At 39.8% G+C, this 26,817-nt stretch overlaps 1 protein-coding gene across 1 annotated transcript; it reads left to right on the top strand.

Moving 5' to 3' along the window:
* Positions 1-1,124: 1,124 nt before the first annotated feature.
* On the top strand, positions 1,125-25,827 carry LOC134503533 (histone-lysine N-methyltransferase PRDM9-like). Its single transcript, XM_063312335.1, has 9 exons — positions 1,125-1,662; positions 3,239-3,362; positions 4,912-5,016; positions 14,564-14,704; positions 15,824-16,095; positions 16,543-16,610; positions 22,341-22,522; positions 22,748-22,814; positions 24,306-25,827. Exons 1-9 carry the CDS (start codon positions 1,189-1,191, stop codon positions 25,825-25,827), a joined length of 2,955 nt encoding a protein of 984 aa, XP_063168405.1. The 5' UTR covers positions 1,125-1,188.
* Positions 25,828-26,817: the final 990 nt, after the last annotated feature.

Below are 26,817 nucleotides of genomic sequence, written 5' to 3'. Positions count from 1 at the left end.
AGGTTCATGCAACAGGCTAGGCTAACATGCCGTCAGCTAATTTGTCATTCAGTGGCTAAAACGCCCTCCTGGAAGCTGCTTCTGCATGGATGAACGGGGTGCCATCTTTTGTCATCCCCAGTCCGGATAGCTGATGGCTATCCTGGCTGAGAGTTACAGGTGTTGAAGTCCAGTTATTTTGGAATGCAGCAACTTGAGGATACATGGTCTAGGGTGAGAAACCTGGCTTGCAAATCATGCTAAGCCCTCACGTGTTGACTCATGGCTTACTGAATAGACACCATGACTGAGTTAACATACATTAAAGCAACATGCATTAAGTATTTTAACATATTTATATTTTTATGTTGTTGATACTACTGTATATTATTTATATTACATTATGGTTAAGTGTTTTTGCTGTGAACTGCCCAGAGTCCCTCCTTGTGGGGGAGATGGGCAGTGATAAATTTGATTGATAAACAAACAAACAAATAAGCCCAAACCAGGCTGATGCTTGAACCCAGTGAATAGGACAGGAGAAAAGATACTGTGGATTTCTTCAAAGCAGTGTCTTTCTTTGAAAGCATCTCTCTATCTCTCTGTCTCTCTCTGCAGGACTTGGTCCCCCATCTTCCCCCAGTATGGGGGATGATGGGAGTTGAAATCCAAGTCATTTGAAAGACAGTAGATTGGAGAAGACCTATTTATTTACATCAGTCACGGATTTCCTTTGACTAGGAATATATCTCCCTCCTTACAGCTCCGCTCCCTCGGCGGGCGAGGGAGGGAGTCCCGCTTTCCTTTCATCCTCTCAGCTTTGCAGCGAACGCCGACCCCCCCACAGCAGCCAAGCGCGAGATTCGACGCTTTTTTCCCCGCGCTTTTCGACGAGTGGTCATAACCTGCCCGCGCTTCGCGCTAATTGGCTGCGCGTGGTTTTGGCGGGCTTCTCTTTGAAGGCGGGAAGACAGCTGGGAAGGGTCCCTCAGTGCGTGTGGGGCAGGGAGACTGAAAGGACCAGCCTCGGATTGACTCCTGGGCAACCCAGCACAACACAAGGGGGGCGGGGGCGGAATCCAGTATTCAATGGAGCAAAGCACTTAACAACACAAACGGGTGCAGGGGAGGCCAGTCAATTATTGGGTTGGATGAAGCCCGATGATTTGAAGCCATAGATGACTCAACTGGGGTGAAGTTGGAGGAAAGATGCCAACTGGGGCAGAATCTCAGAGGGGGTGGGGGGAATTGCTAATTGGGGCAGAAGCTCAGGGAACAGGGCAGGAGATGCCATCTGAGATACAGGTTGAGGGAGTATGGGAGGTAAACCCTTCTAGGATGGAAGTTCAGGGGCTGATGCAAATGGAGGCTGAATCCCAGGGACAGGGCAAAGATACTTCAAGTGGGACAGGAGCCCAAGGCCGGAGGGGAGAAATATTAGATAAAAATGATATTGCAGGAGAAAGGGCAGTTGAAACTGAAGGATATGTTCCTACAGGGAAAAGACTTATGGAGACTGGTCCAAGGATTTGGACAGGAGAGTCCTTGACAGAAGAAGCTAGTGGGTCCTCTATTGTTTCAGCAAATGTTGAGGCAGGTGGGATAAAGAAAGGTACCAACAAAAACATTTCTGGAGACAGGAGCAAAAAGCAGACTAATAAGAAAAGAGGGCAAAAGTCCAAGGTGAGGGAATAGGAAGTAATCACTTCCAAAACTCCAGAGAACAGACTGACATACTCATTTGGTGGGACCTATTACTTTTAGAGATGTCAAAAACTTATTTTTATTTTACTTGCCCACTTTGAGCTTTTTTTTTTAAAGGAAATAAAATTTTATATTTAAAAATTGCAAGGAATAGAACAAGGTTTAGGGAGACAACCAGTTTGATCTAGTGGTTAAGGCTCCAGGCTAGAAACCAGGAGACTGAGTTTTTGTCCTGCCTTGGACGTGAAAGCTGGCTGGGTGACTTTGGGCCGGTCACTCTCTCTCGGACCCAGCGTCAGGCTCAGGTGACAAGCTGGTTGGAAGGGAGCTGTGTTAGTCTATGGTGACAAAAAAGTCAGGAATCTGGTAGCACTTTTCCTGGCAAATTTTATTAAAAGGCATAAATTTAGCTTAGCTGAACTTAGAATTGGATCTAAGGAAACCTTTATAGGAAGGTTCTCAGCTTTGCTAGAAAGAAGCACTTAAGGCCGAGAAATTTCCCTGTTGAAGATTTATTTATTTATTTATTTCTCTTATTCAGGGCATATCAAGAAGCAGATAGTTTTCATAGATACGTAACTTTAGATCAGGGCCACTTTAGTATTGCTGTGCCATTTGGATTTGTAATTAGCAAAAAAAAGAGCAATTTTTTTACTGGAGAGCTTGGTAGTATCAAATGCAATGATAGTTTTAACCAGATAATCAAGCCCTGCAATTAACTTTTCTACTGAAAATGGTCAGTTAAGGCAATGTCCAATTAAGTATGAATTCAGATAACAACTGAACTAAAGTTTTTGATTTATGGATTCCAAAAGAAAAAGAAAATGTTTCTTTCTAATAAAACTAATTCAGTTTAAATCTGAGAGAAAGTCCCACTGATCTTATTGGGATTTATTCTGAATAGATATTTATAGGATTAGTCAATAATAACCAAAGGTTATTGCCTATTGCTAAGGCCATTTTTAATATTGAATAATGAATCCATTGTAGTAATTAGGAATGTTGGCCAATTAAAGTTTTTATTGATGTATTCAAATTTAATGAATTGATTCAGCAAAATATTTAATAATTTTAAAATTTCAGTCAACAAACAAAATTATTTTTGTATATGCAGTATTAGTTATAATTTCCAGCTTTAATACTAATATACATTCTGTTTATCGAGTGACCTTAAAAAAGACCTCAAAGTTCCCCCAAAATATAGAGGACTAAAATTTAAAATTATATTATTGTTTTGATTTTATATTACTAAGAGGAAGTTATTTTCAGGTTGAATACATTGGACGTAGACTGGTAAGAAAATCCATGCTTACATTTGTTCTTAATCAAATCTGTATTAATTTGTGTAACTGATTATCCTATATATCTAGTCTTTTAAGAGCAATCCCCAATCCTTTGTGTCAGATCCATTGATTAATAGGTCTGTATTGTTTAATGTGAATTAAAATGTATTCAAAATGGTGATAAATTATAACCCAACTTTTGGCATTTGTTTGTTTTTAAGCAGAAAATGTAAACATGTAATTTACGATACCTGTCCTCACTTCTGTACTAGGCTGAAGATAAGTTTAAAGAGCTCTCCATCTATTTTCCTCAAGAGCAGTGGGCTGAAATGGGAGACTGGGAGAAATTGCGTTATAAGAACATAAAACACAATTACGAATTTATGATTCAATTAGGTGAGCAGAATACTAATTATTAAGAGAAGGATGGTTTACCCAATACAAATATAGATGGAATAAAATTGCCAAGATAAAAGAAATTGAAAGATTTACCAGCTTACCATTCAAAAGGAAAAACTTCAAAGAATTCATACATACATTGTGTGCAGCTCTAGCAAAGCATATGTTAAAATCAAATATTTGTGGAAAAATAAGTCACTGGGTGCTGAAATATGTTTTCATCCCTTAGATTATAGTCCTAACCTCAGCTAACCCATACCATTTAATAAATAATTTAAATTTTAAAGTTTCATCTGAATGACATAATCTAGAGACTATGGCTATGTACACATAACTTCCTAAGCCACAAACAAGCAAATTATTAATAAGTTGCACCTGTTCCTGGACTGAGAGGCTTTGCTCACAGTCATTCATGCCCTTGTGACCTCCCATCTGGATTACTGCAATGCGCTCCACATGGGGCTGCCCTTGAAGAGCATTTGGAAGCTTCAGTTGGAACAGAATGTGGCTGCCTGGGTAGTAAATGGCATTGGATATTCGACACATGTAATGCCAGTACTTTGTGAGCTGCATTGGTTGCTGGTGTGCTTCCGGGTGCAATTCAGGGTGCTGGTTGTCACCTTTAAAGCCCTTCATGGCTTGGGACCGAGTTACCTAAGGGACCATCTTCTCCCAGTTGTTTCTACCCACCCAATTCAGTCTGGTAGGCTGGACATGCTACAGGTCCCGTCAGACCAGGAATGTCAATTGGCAGGAAGTAGAAGGTGTGCTTTCTCTGCCATAGCTCCTGCCCTCTGGAATATTCTCCCTTCAGAGATCAGGATGTCCCCGACCCTTCAAGGCTGTGAAGACCTGGTTATATGCCCGGGCCTGGGGCCCTTAATGTGTTAAGGGCCCCTTTTCTTGGCTATACTAACATCTATGCATTGTTTATTTGGCGACCATATGTATTTATTTTATACTGTTTAATTGTTTTTAATTTTTTTAACTTTGTATGGTTTTTATGACTGTAAGCCGCCCAGAGTCACTTGTTGAGATGGGCGGCTATAGAAATTAAATAAATAAATAAAGGATTAATAAGTGCGGCCTATTGAGTGAAGATACTGAAATTGTCCCTAGGAAGCATGAGCACAAATTCCTTCCAAGTTTGGATACAATGGATTGCCTTGAACAAATCACTGAACTGGGTCCACACTAGGGACATAGCAAAATGGCCATGTTCAGTCCTTGAGGTGGCAGAAAAGGATGCCAACATAAAATTTACTGCACAAAGCAATAGTCCTATGCTGCATAAAAGGTTAATCTAATCTGAAAAAGTTGGGTCTTGCTAGTTCTGTCACTTTTAGGCGCATTTTAAAAGAGCAGATGTTTCCCGGAATGAGAAAAATTCTGAATTTTCAGTTATCACAACACCATTATGCTGATGATTATGCCTTATGTTGGCCTCAGCTGAACAGAGAAACATTTATGGAATCAGTAAAAAAGTTAGTACAACAATAGACATTCCCTGACAACTAACATTAGGTCTTCCTACTCCTAATATTAGGTCTTCCTACTCCTAAACCAGCGTTTATGTATTATGCACGGCAGCCCTTAAAGACTGCAAATGAATCCTCTGAATCAGATGAGGAATGGACACCAACACTTATCGGTAAGCTATCAAAATAATCTTTTAATATAACAAAGGTATCTGAAAGTCTGCAGAATATACTTCAAACAAATATGGAATGGTATTGCTAATGTGGATGGTTCAGTTAAATTGCTTGCAACCATGAGCTATATTTGTTAAACAATTACAATAAAGCAACCAAGGTTTTTCCCATTCAGGAACTTTCACAAGCCTAGTTCTTTTGTGAATACTGTATAATGTTGTTCTGACATAACAATATGCAGTTGTGATCCTATCTGTTTCATGACTGGCTCATTCAGAATATTCACCCAACCACCAGGTGAACAATAAATGAACACAGTTCTTTCCAAAGAGGGAGGAAAGCACCACAGGTTTTATCTTTACCTGTTAAGTGCTGTGGACAACTTATGGACGAAGGATTGGTTGTTTGACAGCACTCGAAAAATCAAGTGGAGGGTTAAATCATGGCTTGGGAATGAGGCAAAGGTCAGTATTTTCGCTCTTCCAGGTGTGCAAAATGTGTAATACTTCTCAGCAAATTGGAGGTGAGGTCAGCTGATCTGTTGGTGTGATTGGGTGGGTTGAGAAGAGAGGGCTTTAAATAAGAGATAAATAATAAATATCTTATTTCTAACTTTGTTTTGTTTTTATCTCCACAAACTGCCATTTAATTTGAGCATTTTAAAGGGGATATGAAGAAAAATAATGACTTTGATCAAGTATAGTATAGTATTCTTAATATTTTCTGCATTGTTTGTTTGCCTAACAATACAAAACCTGGGACATTTAACTTGGTGAATGATTTCAGTGCCTTTGCCCTAATATGAAAATAAAGTCTTCGTAATGATAAAGCTCTTCAGCAAAGGATCGTTACCTTGCCATGGTGCTGGAGCTTGAGCACCTCAATGATGCCATGAGCTAAACCATGAAGGGCCACCCAAGACGGGAAGGTCATGCTAAATGCGATCCCTGGGGAAGGTAATGGCAACCCACCCCAGTATTCTTGCCGTGAAAACTAAATGGATCAGTACAACCAGAGATATGTCAGTATACCATCGGAAGATGAGACCCCCAGGTCGGAAGATGGTCAAAATGCTACTGGGGAGGAACAGAGGATGAGTTCAACTAGCCCTAGACGTGATGACGCAGCTAGCTCAAAGCCAAAAGGACGGCTAGCGGCCGATGGTGCTGGTGGTGAACGGCGAATCCGATGTTCTAAGGATCAACACACCATTGGAACCTGGAATGTAAGATCTATGAGCCAGGGCAAATTGGATGTGGTTCTTGGTGAGATGTCAAGATTCAAGATAGACATTTTGGGCGTCAGTGAACTGAAATGGACTGGAATGGGCCACTTCACATCAAATGACCACCAGATCTACTACTGTGGACAAGAGGACCACAGAAGAAATGGAGTAGCCTTCATAATTAATAGTCAAGTGGCTAAAGCAGTGCTTGGATACAATTCAAAAAATGATAGAATGATCTCAATTCGAATTCAGGGCAAGCCATCTAACATCACAGTGATCCAAATATACACCCCAACCACAGACGCTGAAGAAGCTGAAGTAGAGCAGTTCTATGAGGATCTGCAGCACCTACTCAACAACACGCCAAAAAGAGATGTTATTTTCATCACAGGAGACTGGAATGCTAAGGTGGGCAGTCAAATGACACCAGAAATTACAGGTAAGCATGGCCTGGGAGAACAAAACAAAGCAGGACATAGGCTGATAGAATTTTGCCAAGACAACTCACTCCGCATAACAAACACTCTCTTCCAACAACCTAAGAGACGGCTTTATACATGGACTTCACCAGATGGACGACACCGAAATCAGATTGACTACATCCTTTGCAGCCAAAGGTGGCGGACTTCTATACAGTCGGTAAAAACAAGACCTGGAGCTGACTGTAGTTCAGATCACAAACTTCTTCTTGCACAATTTAGGATCAGACTAAAGAGATTAGGGAAGACCCACAGATCAGCTAGATATGAGCTCACTAATATCCCTAAGGAATATGCAGTGGAGGTGAAGAATAGATTTAAGGGACTGGACTTAGTAGATAGGGTCCCGGAAGAACCAGGGACAGAAGTTTGCAACATTGTTCAGGAGGCGGCAACAAATTACATCCCAAAGAAAGAGAAAACCAAGAAGGCAAAATGGCTGTCTGCTGAGACACTAGAAGTAGCCCAAGAAAGAAGGAAAGCAACAGGCAACAGTGATAGGGAGAGATATGCCCAATTAAATGCAAAATTCCAGAGGTTAGCCAGAAGAGATAAGGAATTATTTTTAAACAACCAGTGCGTGGAAGTGGAAGAAGACAATAGAATAGGAAGGACAAGAGACCTCTTCCAGAAAATTAGAAACATTGGAGGTAAATTCCAGGCCAAAATGGGTATGATCAAAAACAAAGATGGCAAGGACCTAACAGAAGAAGAAGAGATCAAGAAAAGGTGGCAAGAATATATGAAAGACCCGTATAGGAAGGATAACAATATCGGGGATAGCTTTGACGGTGTGGTCAGTGAGCTAGAGCCAGACATCCTGAAGAGGGAGGTTGAATGGGCCTTAAGAAGCATTGCTAATAACAAGGCAGCAGGAGACGACGGCATCCCAGCTGAACTGTTCAAAATCTTGCAAGATGATGCTGTCAAGGTAATGCATGCTCTATGCCAGCAAATTTGGAAAACACAGGAATGGCCAGCAGATTGGAAAAAATCAACTTATATCCCCATACCAAAAAAGGGAAACACTAAAGAATGTTCAAACTGTCGAACAGTGGCACTCATTTCACATGCCAGTAAGGTGAATGCTCAAGATCCTGCAAAGTAGACTTCAGCAATTCATGGAGCGAGAATTGCCAGATGCACAAGCTGGGTTTAGAAAAGGCAGAGGAACTAGGGACCAAATTGCCAATATCCACTGGATAATGGAAAAAGCCAGGGAGTTTCAGAAAACATCTGAATAAAACACCTACTTCTGTTTTATTGACTATTCTAAAGCCTTTGACTGTGTGGACCATAACAAATTGTGGCAAGTTCTTAGCAGTATGGGGATACCAAGTCATCTTGTATGCCTCCTGAAGAATCTGTATAATGACCAAGTAGCAACAGTAAGAACAGACCACAGAACAACGAACTGGTTTAAGATTGGGAAAGGAGTATGGCAGGGCTGTATACTCTCACCCTACCTATTCAACTTGTATGCAGAACACATCATGAGACATGCTGGGCTTGAGGAATCCAAGGCTGGGGTTAAAATCGCTGGAAGAAACATTAACAATCTCAGATATGCAGATGATACCACTTTGATGGCTGAAAGCAAAGAGGAACTGAGGAGCCTTATGATCAAGGTGAAAGAAGAAAGTGCAAAAGCAGCCTTGCAGCTAAACCTCAAAAAAACCAAGATTATGGCAACCAGCTTCATTGATAACTGGCAAATAGAGGAAGAAAACATAGAAGCAGTGAAAGACGTTATATTTCTAGGTGCGAAGATTACTGCAGATGCTGACTGTAGTCAGGAAATCAGAAGACGTTTAATCCTTGGGAGAAGAGCAATGACAAATCTCAATAAAATAGTTAAGAGCAGAGACATCACACTGACAACAAAGGTCCACATAGGTAAAGCAATGGTGTTCCCCGTAGTAACATAAGGCTGCGAGAGCTGGACCATAAGGAAGGCTGAGAGAAGGAAGATCGATGCTTTTGAACTGTGGTGTTGGAGGAAAATCCTGAGAGTGCCTTGGACTGCCAGAAGATCAAACCAGTCCATACTCCAGGAAATAAAGCCAGACTGCTCACTTGAGGGAATGATATTAAAGGCAAAACTGAAATACTTTGGCCACATAATGAGAAGACAGGACACCCTGGAGAAGATGCTGATGCTAGGGAGAGTGGAGGGCAAAAGGAAGAGGGGCCGACCAAGGGCAAGATGGATAGATGATATTCTAGAGGTGATGGACTCGTCCCTGGGGGAGCTGGGTGTGTTGACGACCGACAGGAAGCTCTGGCGTGGGCTGGTCCATGAAGTCACGAAGAGTCGGAAGCGACTGAACGAACAAACAACAGTGATAAAGCTGGATGGAAGTTATATCTTTTAACTACCCAAGACTCATACTTCCTCTTGTGGGGATGGGGAATCTAGCATCAGATTGACCTCTGAACTCTTCATCAACTTCCGGGGTCTCCATTTCCTGAAGTCAGAAATCCAGAAATTTGGAAGGCTCATTTTATGTCCCACATAAAATTTTAAAGTACAGATCACTACTGTACTTTCCTTGTGTTATAGCGAGCCAGTGTGGAGCCTACTTCACCCTCAGTCTAAGAACCTGAGTGACTTTGAGCCAATCTCTCTCAGCCCAGCCTATCCCACAGGCTTGTTGTTGTGGGAAAAAAATGAGAGGAGAGATAGCTATGTATACCACCTTAAACTTCTAACTAAGGGTGTCATATAAATCTAACAAATCAATACTTTCAAAATACATTTTTCTCCACTTTCAGAAGAACAGTTATACTGTAATTAACCTGTTGAAACAAAAACACTTATGGGTGTTAATATGTTAAAAACTAATAAAGAAGTTTGGAAGTTTCATTTATTTATTTATCACATTTATTTAGCCGCCCATCTCAAGTAGTGACTGGGCGGTATACATAATAAAACAATCCAAATACATAAAAACCAATTAAAAATACAATAATATAAATTAAAAGGATTTTTTTAAAAAGCAAAAAAAATTACAGAGAATGCATTCCAATTAACCATCATGCAACAGCTCTACTCATAGGATCCCTAGGCCAATTGCAGAACCCTGTTTTTATAAAGGTCATAACCAGCACCTTGAAGTGGACCTGGAAGCAAAATGGCAGCCAGTGCAGCAGAGCTGAAACGTGCAATTCTTGGAGCACACATAACTGCCCGCACTGTTGCATTTTGTCCCAGCTGAAGTTTCTGGATACTCTTCAACGGCAGCTCCATATAGAGTGTATAACAGTAATCCAAAAGTTAATGCTTTTGTGGAAATACAAAGGCTTTTGTAACAGGAATTGGAATACTGTAGACTTCTCCTTTTAATCAGATTGGTAATTCAGACCACGTCTTCAAAAAATTATCAGTGTTAACTGATTAAGAAAATCAGGGCAAAAGACAGAATAGTGAATAAACACAATTACTGGCAATTTCATACAATAAGATGTATGCCAAATTTTGTAGATATATGTGAGAGTTAACTGTGATAATATGTTCGCATTGATTTTCATGCATATTTCTTAAGCTCTTGAGTTTTATGAGAAAATAGTTTATAACAGCTGAGATTTTTGAGAAAAAGACTTAAATCTAATATCACATAGAAAACTAATTTAAAAGACAATTGAAGCTAGTATAATTATTGCAGAAATATTTAATATGAACATGCAGGATTCATGCATAACTGCATGATTAATAATTATTAATATGTAATTCTTTAAAAGGAGATTATGAATTAGTCTTATCTTAAATTTGGATTAAGCTATTGAAATGTAGTAGAATGCAACTCTTGTTTCAGAATGAGATAACCGACAATACAGAACTTGCAACCCAAATACAAGAGGTCACAAAACTGACAAAAACACATGTTTAAATGCTGTCCGTGTTATTAATCTTGAAGCAGACTTCATGGCTAGTAAGAACTGATTAGAGAAAAATAGAATAATCTTTTGCTCATTATATGAGAATATAATGCCTTTAGTGGCTTTTAAAGTTTTTGGTAACATTTAACTATGGAGTGTAATTTAAAAGGTCATATTCCATGTAAGTGGAAAAATTGTCATTGTGCAGTAGTATCAGCGCAGCAAAATAGCTGGGATGTTACAGCTGCTCAGATGATACAAATTCATCAGATCAATACAGTATTGCTATGAAAGATGTGAATCATATGTAGGAGAAAATGTAGCATGGAAGTGGCAGGATGCAACGTTCAAGAGATAATATTAACTCATATACAGTGCCACAGTTATTCTAAGATAATTAAGTGACAATGCTGTGCTTGATGCTGATAGGAAACATGATAACTGTAAGATATTTAAGGTTCTGTATAATTGCAGTGGAAGATAAGATAGATAGTAAAACCTCAAAGAAAGGTTCGGCACCTTAACTGTACCTGGAGGTGTGAGAGGCAAGCAATAGCACTAAACTTAGCTATGCTGTTCAAAACACCCGAACTTTGATTTGATAGGAGATGTGAAGCATAGAATATAATGCTGTGACTGGGATGTAATCAATATTTCACAAATATCTATAAAATTGATAACATAAAAGAATATGGTTCACTATCTCCACCTCTACTAGGTCTCACAGGGGTTTACATTAATGCAGAGGGAAGGCCAAAGCTGTTATTAGTGAAATCAACATACAATTGATTAGAAATCAAAGTATTTCTTTGGCACTTGAGTCCTGGATACATTGCTTGATGTTCTTTTAACATTTTAAAAATCAAACACAATAACAAATCCAGGAGAGAAACTGTAGAACTACAGTACAGTGTCATTTTTCATCCAGGTGTATGCTTAAATTTGTTTTCTAGAATTTTTACATAGAATTAACTTTTTCTTAGCTACTATGAAGGTAAATTTTAGCTGAAGATTGCTAAATAGAATCTTTTCGCCAGCATAGTACTGCCTTTGAGAGGCTTCTGGAAGCTATAGGAGTAGAATGCAGAAATTTAGACTGAATTACTGCCAGCTGCCCATGATCTGTACAGGAACAGGAACATATGGGACCAATCTTTGCCTCATACAGGTCGATCTTTAAGGCTGCAGGAACTTAGTAGTAAGGCTGTGCAGCACTTCAGTTTCCAAAGGAAAAAGGTAGTTTGGGCATGCATGTAATGCCTATTGGCAACTCCTTAAAGCAGCTGTTTATGTTGCAGCAGCAGAATGCAGCTTGTCAATACTTTGAAGACCACCACAGATTTATCTGTTAATCATATTCCTATAGAGGTATCTTTGTTTTTTGCTTTACCCCTTTCTCTGTGAGAATTAACTTCTGAGATATGCTTCTGACATAAGACTCTTCAGTAAGTGTATAGAACAGACAATTTGCCTAATACAGTAGGTGTCTGTTGATACAAAGTAATTCAGGTTCCTTTCAGAATTGGTTTCTAGTAGTCATAGTGAAAACTGATTTAATATCTACAAAAGTAACAACAAGGATCAGGGGAATGTGTGAAGGCAACTGTTTTTATAGAGAAAGCATATCCAAAATTGTATTAAACTATGGTAACAATGATTGTTGTTGTTTATTTGTTCAGTCGCTTCCGACTCTTCGTGACTTCATGGACCAGCCCACGCCAGAACTTCCTGTCGGTTGTCAACACCCCCAGCTCCCCAAGGGACAAGTCTGTCACCTCTAGAATATCATCCATCCACCTTGGCCTTGGTCGGCCCCTCTTCCTTTTGCCCTCCACTCTCCCTAGCATCAGCATCTTCTCCAGGGTGTCCTGTCTTCTCATTATGTGGCCAAAGTATTTCAGTTTTGCCTTTAATATCATTCCCTCAAGTGAGCAGTCTGGCTTTATTTCCTGGAGTATGGACTGGTTTGATCTTCTGGCAGTCCAAGACACTCTCAGAATTTTCCTCCAACACCACAGTTCAAAAGCATCGATCTTCCTTCTCTCAGCCTTCCTTATGGTCCAGCTCTCACAGCCATATGTTACTACGGGGAACACCATTGCTTTACCTATGTGGACCTTTGTTGTCAGTGTGATGTCTCTGCTCTTAACTATTTTATCGAGATTTGTCATTGCTCTTCTCCCAAGGATTAAACGTCTTCTGATTTCCTGACTACAGTCAGCATCTGCAGTAATCTTCGCACCTAGAAATACAACGTCTTTCACTGCTTCTACATTTTCTCCCTCTATTTGCCAGTTATCAATCAAGCTGGTTGCCACAATCTTGGTTTTTTTGAGGTTTAGCTGCAAGGCAGCTTTTGCACTTTCTTCTTTCACCTTGATCATAAGGCTCCTCAGTTCCTCTTCACTTTCAGCCATCAAAGTGGTATCATCTGCATATCTGAGATTGTTAATGTTTCTTCCAGCGATTTTAACTCCAGCCTTGGATTCCTCAAGCCCAGCATGTCGCATGATGTGTTCTGCGTGCAAGTTGAATAGGTAGGGTGAGAGTATACAGCCCTGCCGTACTCCTTTCCCAATCTTAAACCAGTCCGTTGTTCCATGGTCTGTTCTTACTGTTGCTACTTGGTCGTTATACAGATTCTTCAGGAGGCATACAAGATGACTTGGTATCCCCATACTGCTAAGAACTTGCCACAATTTGTTATGGTCCACACAGTCAAAGGCTTTAGAATAGTCAATAAAACAGAAATAGATGTTTTTCTGAAACTCCCTGGCCTTTTCCATTATCCAGCGGATATTGGCAATTTGGTCCCGAGTTCCTCTGCCTTTTCTAAACCCAGCTTGTACATCTGGCAATTCTCACTCCATGAGTTGCTGAAGTCTACCTTGCAGGATCTTGAGCATTACCTTACTGGCATGTGAAATGAGTGCCACTGTTCGACAGTTTGAACATTCTTTAGTGTTTCCCTTTTTTGGTATGGGGATATAAGTTGATTTTTTCCAATCTGCTGGCCATTCCTGTGTTTTCCAAATTTGCTGGCATAGAGCATGCATTACCTTGACAGCATCATCTTGCAAGATTTTGAACAGTTCAGCTGGGATGCCGTCGTCTCCTGCTGCCTTGTTATTAGCAATGCTTCTTAAGGCCCATTCAACCTCCCTCTTCAGGATGTAACAATGATTACATTGTACTATTAGGTCAGAACAATAACTTCATTGTGTATGGCAAAGATCTGAGATTCTTTAGATTCTTACATTCTCCATCTTAATGATAAAAAGGAACTTGATGGTTTAGTCTGGGTTTAGCCCCCCTCCCCACCACCTTTTTTAAACTACTTTTTCTGTAATGTTTTTTTTTGTAAAGTTGATGTGAACAAGATACATCCATGTACAATGTCAGTTCGTTCATATTTTATACCTTTCCTGCAGAACTTAGCAACATCTATATATTTAGTTAGTTAGTTAGTTAGTTAGCATATTTATATGCAACAGTAGACTGATCTTAATTGTAAGATAATGTGTATTTTGATCCTGCAAAGTCGAATTCTTGGTAAAGTTCTCAGGACCTGAGAAGATATCTTACTTCACATCATCCAATGGACTGACAATGCAGTGTCTATTCTTGAAAATCTGATTAATTAAAACAGATACTTTGATACTGGTTTCCGTCAATATAAACATGATTCAGGCATTCTGTGCACATTTATGATACCATTTCTTATTGGCCTCTGGAGGTATTCTCTGCTATTAGGCTCATCCATTGTACTAGAGGGTACCAAGTCTACCTTTATGGTTCCCTGAATCCAAATAATAGAATAGTGCAAGTCTTGAATCTCTTATTTGGCATGATATAAATTCTTAGAAAAACAATAGTTTAACTCACATTCTTTTAGTTGAGGTATTGTTGCTTTCCATGAAGATAATTACAATATTGGATTCTATGTACTTTATTTTTCAGATTTCCAAAGAAAAGCTACATCTGAAAAGAAAAAGGAAAGGAAAAAAGAACAGAACAAAGAATTTAGCACTTACAGATTACGGAAGAGAGAAAGAAAAACATACATGGAAATAAATGAACCAAATGATGATGATTACTTTTGTGAGTGGCACTTTTCTAATGATCATTTTTGTTCTTCATTTCTCCTAAGCAAACATAAATGTGCTTATAGGTTTAATAATTTTTGCAGTGCTTTTCAAATTATTTACTAACTTCAAAACTTGTATTAAATAAGCAGGATGTTATGTTTATATATGTTTTTGAAATTTCTCAGAAAAGTTGCCCAGGATTGGCTAAGAAAATCAATTATAGATTCTGAATTAGTAGTTCTATTATCAAACTTTTATTTTTGTGACACAAGGAGATTCTTGGATTACAGTCACTAATATAAAAATATAATGTTCTTTCCTGACCCCATTCGGATAATATTGTCATCATGGTTTATGCTTTGCCATGAAGACATCAAACCATGTATGCTGATTCCTCCTTATGGCTCTCAGTGGCTTACCAATGCCGGCTATTTAGTTTTTTAGGGTTCTTACATTATCTGCCAAGCGGCGGGGGGGGGGGGGGGGAGGGGGATTAACAGATAAGCTAGTGACTACTGTTGGCAAGCTTGCACAAGGACAAATCAGCATACCTGACTGCATAACTATGGTAAGTATGTCATCTGTGCTTTCTGTTTCCACTTGTGAGAAGGATAGTTCTGTTAAGCTTTTGAAAGATTTTTTGCTGTTTACTGGAGAACATTCTTTCACAATATGCAGCATTTCCACATCTCTTATATTTGGGATAATAAGCTCATTTTGGCCATGTACAGATTTCCTACATATAGAAGGAGTTTGCCATTGCCTTTGCCAGGATGTTCTTCATTTTCCCAGTCTAGCCTACAACCTTAGGATTTTCTAGTAATTTCACCTCCAAGTACTAACCAGTCCAAGTACTAGCCAGCTACTGTCAGCTCCTGAGCCTTGAACATCAACTCAGCTGCTATTCTGTTTTTTAAGTAATTGGTAGGTATAAAAATGGTCAGGATAAAACTATATATGGTCTCCCAAGGTCTTCATTGAGATGTGAATTTGCTGAGTGGTCAATGAAGCACATAAACTTTTCAATTCATATTATTCATAACATATATTGCCTGTAGATAACAGAAAACTGAGTTGAACAGAGGATAATTTGTTTGACTCCATATTCACTTATCTCTTTTCACTTTCTTAGTTTGTGAATATTGCCTGACATTCTTTGTTGATGAGTGTTCTGTTCATGGTCCTCCACTTTTCATCAGAGACACAGTAGCTGAACTAGGACTGGCAGACAGAGCCACCTTCACGTTACCTTCAGGTTTTAGAATTGGGCTTTCAAGTATCCCCAGAGCTGGTTTTGGAGTGTGGAATGAAATGGAAATATTGCCTCCAGGAATTCATTTTGGACCATATGAAGGGACAATGACAGAGGAAGAAGCAGCAGCAAACAGTGGCTATTCCTGGCTGGTAATATCACAATACTTGGGTTTTATAGCATTTTCATGTAATTTCCCTTTCATTGAATGAACAAACCTAATTTGTGTTAAAGAACCAGGTGGCTTTACTTAGTCTGTAATAGCATGAAGCAGAACTTTCTCCATTTGACATATGGCAGGGGAAATCCCTTTCCAGAGAAGCTTTATTGCTTTTTAATTTTATAAATTTATTTTCTGACAAGCATTTGGTCATTCACACTTCCTTTGAAGTAAGCAAGTTCTAACCAACATTTTATGTAAAGTAGGTAAATATGTTTTGGTATTGTTTTATTATTTTTCAGTGGATTTTCCCCATTTTCTGGGAATTAATTAAGACAAGGCATCTCACTAAGTTATTACTGTATTATAATGAAATTGTTAAACATAGTTGTGACAATTCCATATTGATATACATAGTTCATGTCTACTGTATTTACAGGTTATCAGAGAGCGGAATTGCTACATTTACATGGATGGAAAAAATGAAACTAATTCCAATTGGATGAGGTAAAGAGCTTTGATGAAGTTAAAGTAGAGATTTTTGTATCACAATGTCTTCATACTGTTGAAAAGACCTATAGCACAAACAAGTTAACTTTCAAACTATCTAAGCTAAATTACTTGATTTTAAGACCAGGTAGTATAGCTGTACTGTATTATTTTAACTTTGTGAATATAATGATGTTCCATGGATCTAAATGAAATTCCAAGTAAGTTAGTGTATAGTCATAGTTGTACAAGTTTGAATTACAAGAAACAAAGAAAAAACATTTTGTAAAGCACTTGGTATAATTATATAAAGACAAATAAGTCAAAACTAGAACAGTATATTTCTGCCCACTCAGCCATACCTGTGTTCTAGTTTAGCAGTTGTAATTTTATTATATTAATGGAACATTGTACAACGAAAATTGCATCCAGTTTCTCTGAAAAGAAGTGCAATATGAGGATCATTAACCTTTCAGCGTGAGAAACCATGACATTTTGCACAAAGGAAATTCCTTGGATAAAGTGGACTAATGTAATGATTAATAATAGAGGTAGATCAACACAAATAAGTAGACAAACTGAATTATAATGGTATCAGAAAACACAGATAAGTATCAAAGAATAGGAATTAGAAGAAATGTTCAGTTTGTACAACCAGGATATAGCTTTCAAAACATGTTTGTTGTTTATTCGTTCAGTCGCTTCCGACTCTTTGTGACTTCATGGACCAGCCCACGCCAGAGCTTCCTGTCGGTCGTCAACACACCCAGCTCCCCAAGGGATGAGTCCGTCACCTCTAGAATATCATCCATCCACCTTGGCCTTGGTCGGCCCCTCTTCCTTTTGCCCTCCACTCTCCCTAGCATCAGCATCTTCTCCAGGGTGTCCTGTCTTCTCATTATGTGGCCAAAGTATTTCAGTTTTGCCTTTAATATCATTCCCTCAAGTGAGCAGTCTGGCTTTATTTCCTGGAGTATGGACTGGTTTGATCTTCTGGCAGTCCAAGGCACTCTCAGGATTTTCCTCCAACACCACAGTTCAAAAGCATCGATCTTCCTTCTCTCAGCCTTCCTTATGGTCCAGCTCTCGCAGCCTTATGTTACTACAGGGAACACCATTGCTTTACCTATGTGAACCTTTGTTGTCAGTGTGATGTCTCTGCTCTTAACTATTTTATCGAGATTTGTCATTGCTCTTCTCCCAAGGATTAAACGTCTTCTGATTTCCTGACTGCAGTCAGCATCTGCAGTAATCTTCGCATCTAGAAATACAAAGTCTTTCACTGCTTCTACGTTTTCTTCCTCTATTTGCCAGTTATCAATCAAGCTGGTTGCCATAATCTTGGTTTTTTTGAGGTTTAGCTGCAAGGCAACTTTTGCACTTTCTTCTTTCACCTTCATCATAAGGCTCCTCAGTTCCTCTTTGCTTTCAGCCATCAAAGTGGTATCATCTGCATATCTGAGATTGTTAATGTTTCTTTCAGCGATTTTAACTCCAGCCTTGGATTCCTCAAGCCCAGCTTGTCGCATGATGTGTTCTGCGTACAAGTTGAATAGGTAGGGTGAGAGTATACAGCCCTGCCGTACTCCTTTCCCAATCTTAAACCAGTCCGTTGTTCCGTGGTCTGTTCTTACTGTTGCTACTTGGTTGTTATACAGATTCTTCAGGAGGCAGACAAGATGACTTGGTATCCCCATACCACTCAGAACTTGCCACAATTTGTTATGGTCCACACAGTCAAAGGCTTTAGAATAGTCAATAAAACAGAAATAGATGTTTTTCTGAAACTCCCTGGCTTTTTCCATTATCCAGCGGATATTGGCAATTTGGTCCCTGTTCCTCTGCCTTTTCTAAACCCAGCTTGTGCATCTGGCAATTCTCGCTCCATGAATTGCTGAAGTCTACCTTGCAGGATCTTGAGCATTACCTTACTGGCATGTGAAATGTGCCACTGTTCGACAGTTTGAACATTCTTTAGTGTTTCCCTTTTTTGGTATGGGGATATAAGTTGATTTTTTCCAATCTGATGGCCATTCCTGTGTTTTCCAAATTTGCTGGCGTAGAGCATGCATTACCTTGACAGCATCATCTTGCAAGATTTTGAACAGTTCAGCTGGGATGCCGTCGTCTCCTGCTGCCTTGTTATTAGCAATGCTTCTTAAGGCCCATTCAACCTCCCTCTTCAGGATGTCTGGCTCTAGCTCACTGACCACACCGTCAAAGCTATCCCCGATATTGTTATCCTTCCTATATGGGTCTTTCATATATTCTTGCCACCTTTTCTTGATCTCTTCTTCTTCTGTTAGGTCCTTGCCATCTTTGTTTTTGATCATACCCATTTTGGCCTGGAATTTACCTCCAATGTTTCTAATTTTCTGGAAGAGGTCTCTTGTCCTTCCTATTCTATTGTCTTCTTCCACTTCCGCGCATTGCTTGTTTAAAAATAATTCCTTATCTCTTCTGGCTAACCTCTGGAATTTTGCATTTAATTGGGCATATCTCCCCCTATCGCTGTTGCCTTTTTCTTTCCTTCTTTCTTGGGCTACTTCTAGTGTCTCAGCAGACAGCCACTTTGCCTTCTTGGTTTTCTCTTTCTTTGGGATGTAATTTGTTGCCGCCTCCTGAACAATGTTGCAAACTTCTGTCCATAGTTCTTCCGGGACCCTATCTACTAAGTCCAGTCCCTTAAATCTATTCACCTCCACTGCATATTCCTTAGGAATATTTATGAGCTCATATCTAGCTGATCTGTGGGTCTTCCCTAATCTCTTTAGTCTGATCCTAAATTGTGCAAGAAGAAGTTTGTGATCGGAACTACAGTCAGCTCCAGGTCTTGTTTTTACCGACTGTATAGAAGTCCGCCACCTTTGGCTGCAAAGGATGTAGTCAATCTGATTTTGGTGTTGTCCATCTGGTGAAGTCCATGTATAAAGCCGTCTCTTAGGTTGTTGGAAGAGAGTGTGTGTTATGCAGAGTGAATTGTCTTGGCAAAATTCTATCAGCCTATGTCCTGCTTCGTTTTGTTCTCCCAGGCCATGCTTACCTGTAATTCCAGGTGTCATTTGACTGCCCACCTTAGCATTCCAGTCTCCTGTGATGAAAATAACATCTCTTTTAGGCGTGTTGTCCAGTAGGTGCTGCAGATCCTCATAGAACTGCTCTACTTCAGCTTCTTCAGTATCTGTGGTTGGGGCGTATATTTGGATCACTATGATGTTAGATGGCTTGCCCTGAATTCGAATTGAGATCATTCTATCGTTTTTTGGATTGTATCCAAGCACTGTTTTAGCCACTTGACTATTAATTATGAAGACTACTCCATTTCTTCTGTGGTCCTCTTGTCCACAGTAGTAGATCTGGTGGTCATTTGATGTGAAGTGGCCCATTCCAGTCCATTTCAGTTCACTGACGCCCAAAATGTCTATCTTGAATCTTGACATCTCACCAAGAACCACATCCAATTTGCCCTGGCTCATAGATCTTACATTCCAGGTTCCAATGGTGTGTTGATCCTTAGAACATCGGATTCGCCGTTCACCACCAGCACCGTCGGCCGCTAGCCGTCCTTTTGGCTTTGAGCTAGCTGCGTCATCACGTCTGGGTCTAGTTGAACTCATCCTCTGTTCCTCCCCAGTAGCATTTTGACCACCTTCCAACCTGGGGGTCTCATCTTCCGATGGTTTACCGACATATCTCTGGTTGTACTGATCCATTTAGTTTTCACGGCAAGAATACTGGGGTGAGTTGCCATTACCTTCTCCAGGGATCGCATTTAGTCTGACCTCTCTGTCATGACCTTCCCGTCTTGGGTGGCCCTTCACGGTTTAGCTCATGGCATCATTGAGGTGCTCAAGCTCCAGCACCACGACAAGGTAACGATCCTTTGCTGAAGTTTCAAAACGTACTGGAATTTTAATACCTCTGCCCCCAAGTTTTGCTGTGTTGTTTTTAAATGGAGACAGTTTTGTATAGAGTTACAGGTGGTGAGTGTATTTCACTTTTTCATATACAGTTTACAAAACTTTTCCCTGTTTACAAAAAAATGCTTTTTTTTTTTTCTTTCTATCTCACCTTTATTATTTTTATAAATAACTCAAGATGGTGAACATACCAAATACTCCTTCCTCCTATTTTCCCCACAACAACAACCCTGTGAGGTGGGTTGGGCTGAGAGAGAGGGACTGGCCCAAGGTCACCCAGCCAGCTTCATGCCCAAGGCGGGACACGGCCTCCTGGTTTCTAGCCCATTGCCTTAACCACTATACCAAACTGGTCTTTTGTTCTGGTCAAACTTCTTTACCCAGAAAAGTACACAATTGAAAAAATGATCACACAAACTTTCTCATTTAGCTACTTTTGGTCTTTCTTTAGCTGAGAATAACAGATTGGTTACAGTTGAGTAACAGCTATTTGTAATAGTAATGGCTAAATAATACAAATACAAATATGAATATTAGTATTTCATATAATATGTATTGTCTTCATTATTTTCTTTATCAATATAAATTATCTGGACTTTTAAAAAAGTTTCACCTTCATTTTGGCCATCACCCAGATTATTCTACATTTGCTGGGGGTTATTTTTAAATAAGTGTATGTATGTATATTCATCTCTTCATGATCTGAGAAGTTCCCCAGAAGGTCTCAGTTTCAGTTTTGTTTAAATCATCCTAAGCTCAAGCATGAATCTATAGTGTCAACAATGTATAGGGCAAGTTTTAGAAGCAGGTACACTTACCAGATTTGGGAACACTAGAACTGGTCTCAAAAACACATCTTTGTTCAATGGATTTTGGCCAGGGACCAAATTGCTATATCTATGAAAATGGTATTATCTCACTGATACGTTTCACTCTGCAAAAATACCATTTTTGAACAAAAAATAGGTTAATACTATTATCTAGGGCTGTCACCTACTGTAGCACAATTGTATGTGTGCATTTATTTATTTTATTAAACAAATTCATATGGCCGCCCAACTCATACACAGTGACTCCAGATGGCTTACAGAATTAAAATCCACAATGCAAAAACCCATCAACCCCCCCCAATCAACTGAGAAATTATATAAACACAAGATCGTAAATTGAGGTACAAATATAGATTTTAAAATGCCAGGGTCATGCTGAACAGCATCTCTAGTTATGACATCATTTGGTTTTGACAAAGTTTTAGCTTCATGCTGCTAAAATGTTTCTCCTTCTGGGTGAAACATTGAATGAGTGATGAAACTAGCTTGTTCTATGGGCTATTTTAATAGTTATTTTCAGTCAGTGCTATGTGTTCCGAGCTTTGGGATTGGGCTGGTTAATCTTACAAGTAAATAAAATACCAGATCTTTATAGAGTGATTTACTAATACATGTAAACAATAAAGATGAGAAATAGCAGTGAGATTTTCAGACTCTTACTGTCCATTAGTTTGTCCTGTAGCTCCTCTTATCCCCTGCTGGTTTTCCATTGTATAGCTCTCTTGAATCTGTTTTAGCTTTAGAAAGTGAGGTTCACTGAGCCACTTTGGATTATAAGATCTAAATCCAAATTATGACAATTTGCATGTAGTACTGAGGATTCAGAGCACTGTTGTATATGTGTGCAGTATTCAGCAGGTTAAAACATTGGAGCAGGACGTTGAAATGTATGAAAATATTAAGGAAAAGAGTTAACCATACTTCATAGCGCTACCTAGTTTCCTGGTTTCTTTGATAACAACATTTCCTTTTAACATCAGTCACCCTCTTAACGATAGGTATGTTAACTGTGCCAGGAATGAGGAAGAACAAAACCTTGTTGCTTTCCAGTATCATGGGGAAATATATTACAGAACATGTAAAATAATCCAACTTCATTCTGAGCTCCTGGTTTGGTATGGAGAAGAATATGGAAAGGAACTTGGCATCAAATGGGGATCTAAATGGAAATCGCTAAACGGTATAATGCTAGATGATTCATTGCTTAAATTAATAATGATAGTCAACTCTAGGCCAGAGGTTCCCAAACTTAGTGTCGAAGTAATTTTTTTGTGGCGCCTTTAAGCGCCTAAGCAATTTAAGTCTCTAGGCCAAAACATTGTTGAAAACCCAGCTTCACAAATGGACGTTGAAAAACTTTGAAATATCCTGCAGAGCCTTTGTGAGTTTGCTGCAACTCCCCCAGGCGCCACAGCGCAGAGTCTGGGAACTGCGGCTCTAGGCAATAAAATGCTTAGGACCAATTTCACACAGTGAGTGTGTGTTGAGGGAACTGATGTTTCAACATGGTGATTTTGTCGGTTTTTATTCCACTTTGAAGTAGCATTTTATTTGAAGGATGAGAGATAATGTGAACATGTACAGTAATAACCACATAATGATAGCCATTATATTAAAATTTAGCATTGATTATATTCATAATATGAATATATGAATTGATCTGTGGGTCATATTTTTTTTCCTTCACTAAGAACTGATTCTTAATAGATGACAGTGTAGAAAGTCCTTAGAAGTCTTGCTCTTGTTTTCATCTCAAACACAAGTACTGAAAGCTACTCTAATAATGATAGGAGGAGAAATACTGTACATGCTGCATCTATTTGGCCCTACACACTACCGGTTTTTGTGAAATCTTTTTTACTACAACTGTATTGTTTTATCTTCTTTTCTGCCTTAACCAGATTTGACCTATACCAAGAGATATGTTGGTTGATCAACAGAATAAAAACTAGATAATACTACTTGAGGCAACACATAGGGATGCTTTTTAAATATTTTTCCATGTAGAAAATAAAATCTAATTAGAAGAAATTCTTGTTCATAATTAGTTATCTGTTTACAAGGATATATTTATACACATATTTTTTAATGTAGAGTAATCTTCACAAGGGGACCTTGCAAATTCAGATTGTTCAGCCCAATCTACCATTTCATTCTGTTGTATGAATTGACCCGATCTGAGCAAAGCTCATATGTGGTTTTAATACCTTGTGTAAAGCCTTCCAAGAAAGAAGTTATGCCTTGGAAGAATTGAAATTAAATTAAAAATTACCTTTATTTCTAAATCCCATCTTTTATATTGCACCAGTAATTGCAAACCATCTAATAATACAATAAGCATTGATATAATAAGAATAGTGAACTCTTTAATGTGAAAGAAAAGATGTAAACTCCAAACTCTCTCTTTTTTTTTTTTTGCATTGCTGGTTGTCAAAAAGAATTTCCTCCTAGGTAGAAAGTATAACTGACAGCAGATTCCTCAGTGAAATAATCCTATATGTGTTTGCCAATAATTTTGTTTTTTCTTTGCAAATAGTTCACAGACAGAATTCATACTTGGTGAAGAAGCAACAAATAGTTTGCCATCAGTGTCCCAGTTGTGAGACAGCTTTTACTTGCAAAGATTATCTCAGCCGACATATGAAATGGAAGCATTCTGAATTTATAATACATGCTGAAGAAACAGAAAAAATACTAAAAGAAAAATCACTACCCAAAATAAGAAGTTACACTTCCTGCCGAGCTGCAGTGCAATTTATAATGCCAAGCAATGCAAACAAAGGTAAAGATGATGAAAGGCCTCTTTTGAAAGACAGAAATGAAGAAGCAGCTAATAAGATTCCTAAAAATAATGGAAAAAAACATTTTCAGTTGGTTACTCACAGTCAGACACATAGAGGAAAGCCATATTCACCTAAGAAACATGTAAAAAAGTTTAATGGATCATCACTACACCTGGTCAGGCAGAAGTGGATGCATATAGGAAAGACGCCTTATTCATGTAGGGAGTGTGGGAAAAGCTTCAGCCAGTCAGCAACTCTGGCCACTCACAAGCGGACGCATACCGGAGAGAGGCCGTACGCATGTAGGGAGTGTGGGAAAAGCTTCAGCCAATCAGTACACCTGGCCACTCACAAGCGGACGCATACCGGAGAGAGGCCGTACGCATGTAGGGAGTGTGGGAAAAGCTTCAGCCAATCAGCAACTCTGGCCACTCACAAGCGGACGCATACCGGAGAGAGGCCGTACGCATGTAGGGAGTGTGGGAAAAGCTTCAGCCAATCAGTACACCTGGCCACTCACAAGCGGACGCATACCGGAGAGAGGCCGTACGCATGTAGGGAGTGTGGGAAAAGCTTCAGCCAATCAGTACACCTGGCCACTCACAAGCGGACGCATACCGGAGAGAGGCCATACGCATGTAGGGAGTGTGGGAAAAGCTTCAGCCGATCAGCAACTCTGGCCACTCACAAGCGGACGCATACCGGAGAGAGGCCGTACGCATGTAGGGAGTGTGGGAAAAGCTTCAGCCGATCAGCAACTCTGGCCACTCACAAGCGGACGCATACCGGAGAGAGGCCGTACGCATGTAGGGAGTGTGGGAAAAGCTTCACTTGTTCATCAGCACTGGCCACTCACAAGCGGACGCATACCGGAGAGAGGCCGTACGCATGTAGGGAGTGTGGGAAAAGCTTCAGCCAATCAGCAACTCTGGCCACTCACAAGCGGACGCATACCGGAGAGAGGCCGTACGCATGTAGGGAGTGTGGGAAAAGCTTCACTTGTTCATCAGCACTGGCCACTCACAAGCGGACGCATACCAGAGAGAGGCCGTACGCATGTAGGGAGTGTGGGAAAAGCTTCAGCCGATCAGCAACTCTGGCCACTCACAAGCGGATGCATACCGGAGAGAGGCCGTACGCATGTAGGGAGCGTGGGAAAAGCTTCACTTGTTCATCAGCACTGGCCACTCACAAGCGGATGCATACCGGAGAGAGGCCGTACGCATGTAGGGAGTGTGGGAAAAGCTTCACTTGTTCATCAGCACTGGCCACTCACAAGCGGACACATACCGGAGAGAGGCCGTACGCATGTAGGGAGTGTGGGAAAAGCTTCAGCCAATCAGCAACTCTGGCCACTCACAAGCGGACGCATACCAGAGAGAGGCCGTACGCATGTAGGGAGTGTGGGAAAAGCTTCACTTGTTCATCAGCACTGGCCACTCACAAGCGGATGCATACCGGAGAGAGGCCGTACGCATGTAGGGAGTGTGGGAAAAGCTTCAGCCGATCAGCAACTCTGGCCACTCACAAGCGGACACATACCGGAGAGAGGCCATACACATGTAGGGAGTGTGGGAAAAGCTTCACTTATTCATCGACATTGGCCACTCATGAGAGGACACATACCAGAGAGAAGCAGTATGCATGTAGGGAGCGTGGGAGTAGCTTTAGTGTCATATTTGCAATGGCCACTCAGAAGTGAACAAAGACAAGTTGGATTTGTGTCATACTGAACAAAGTGACAAGAGAAATTGTGCCAGAGAAAAAATTAAAGCAATGGCAACTGCCTAAATAGAAAATCTCTTAGATTTTTACTGCATATAATATCTCACCTCTATATCCTGTCAAGATTTTTACATTTGCTAAATGATACTTTTCTCCAAGCATACCTGCAACAAAAGCCAATCTGAACTGTCTTTTCCTGCCTTTTTTGCAAACGTTGAATACTTTATAGTGATGTTTGTTTAGATTGTAGTGCTGTGGTTTATTTCCATTTTCCTACTAAAAATTGTCTGAATCCTGAGGTAGTTCCCAGGGCAAAGCATTCTGGTTTCCCCATAACCTTTCCCTGTGTTGGATTTGGTCAGATCTTGAGTTAAATCAAGGATCTGTGGCTTTGGGAGTGCAATGTGTATCTTCAGAAGTGAAAAGAACCGAAGTTACTTTCCTGATATCCCATGGCTTTGTGCTTTGAAGAACTATAGAATGGCAGGGTGTGTACAGATGTGCCAACGGGGTTACAGTGTATGTATAGGTGTGGTCTCTCACACAACTTGATAGCACACACAAAGGCAACACTTGTTAATACTTCAGACCTGACATGCTCTTCACTTGCCAAGGCATTTAGTAATCAGTATTAGCCTCTTGTTTTTATTTAGTTTGATATTTCTGTAACTAAAGGAAGCAAGCTAAGGAGCATATAAAGATACTATGCATGTTCACTCAGTAGTCAGTCTCAGGTCAATCAGAGCTTTAAGGTTGTATTTTAAGATTACTTCTATATTTCATTTTTTAAAGCATTTTGCTCAAGCCAGATTCCCTGGCGAAGTCTTAGAAAGCAATGCTCCAAGTTGAGCCTAGTCTTCATCAAGCTTGATGTATTGACCAACTGCCTCTTGCAGTGCTAGTAAATACATAAATATAAATTATGAGGTATTTTTTATATGAGTAATCTAACACATCTTCAATGAAC

This window comes from Candoia aspera, chromosome 10 (genome assembly GCF_035149785.1).
Source record: "Candoia aspera isolate rCanAsp1 chromosome 10, rCanAsp1.hap2, whole genome shotgun sequence".
Lineage (NCBI taxonomy): Eukaryota > Metazoa > Chordata > Lepidosauria > Squamata > Boidae > Candoia > Candoia aspera.
This window is presented reverse-complemented; position numbering and strand designations above follow the sequence as displayed.

Coding starts and splice junctions, on each gene's coding strand:
- LOC134503533 (XM_063312335.1), top strand. CDS start 1,189: ATGCCAACTGGGGCAGAATCTCAGAGGGGGTGGGGGGAATTGCTAATT. Junction 14,705..15,823: donor AAATGATGATGATTACTTTT/GTGAGTGGCACT, acceptor TCACTTTCTTAG/TTTGTGAATATTGCCTGACA. Junction 22,523..22,747: donor TAAATGGAAATCGCTAAACG/GTATAATGCTAG, acceptor CAACTCCCCCAG/GCGCCACAGCGCAGAGTCTG.